Source organism: Carlito syrichta, unplaced genomic scaffold (assembly GCF_000164805.1).
Source record: "Carlito syrichta isolate Samal-C Ts95f unplaced genomic scaffold, Tarsius_syrichta-2.0.1 Scaffold316481, whole genome shotgun sequence".
NCBI lineage: Eukaryota > Metazoa > Chordata > Mammalia > Primates > Tarsiidae > Carlito > Carlito syrichta.
In genome coordinates, this window is record NW_007260577.1 from 102,246 (window position 1) to 102,634 (window position 389).

Genomic DNA, 389 nt, shown 5'->3' on the forward strand with positions numbered 1-389 from the left:
CCCAAAGGCGCGGGATTACAGGCTGAGCCACCGGGCCCGGCTAAATCCTAACATTTTAACTGCAAGCCAGGAACCGCAAAAACTTTAATTATGAAACATATAATGGAGCATATTTAACTATTAACATGTTTCCAAAAGAATGCAACCCGCAAGGCATGAAAAACAAAGAGATTTTGGAAAGGATAAAGGAAAAGTACTCACTTTGGCAGAGACATCAACGTTCACATCCAGTTGCTCCTCTCGATCCCGGTTAACTGGACACGGAGGAAGGCTGGGGCTGAAGGCCATGAGGTCGGTCTTGGGAGGACCCTCCCCAGAGCACACCCTCTGCCAGCTCCCCACCGCGCTGGAGCACACCAGCGGGGGCTTGCCCGGCCCGCACGTGCCCT

The 389-nt window shown here is 52.4% G+C and overlaps 1 protein-coding gene across 1 annotated transcript in view; it reads right to left on the reverse strand.

Annotated features, from left to right (window-relative positions):
• Window positions 1-389, reverse strand: part of LOC103277116 (protocadherin alpha-3-like) — a 3,017-nt gene that overhangs the window by 837 nt on the left and 1,791 nt on the right. Inside the window, 2 exon segments of the mRNA XM_021707291.1 lie at window positions 1-47; window positions 226-389. The exon segment at window positions 1-47 is cut by the window's left edge and continues 837 nt beyond it; the exon segment at window positions 226-389 is cut by the window's right edge and continues 1,590 nt beyond it. Of these exon segments, the coding sequence (XP_021562966.1) occupies window positions 1-47; window positions 226-389 (211 nt within the window).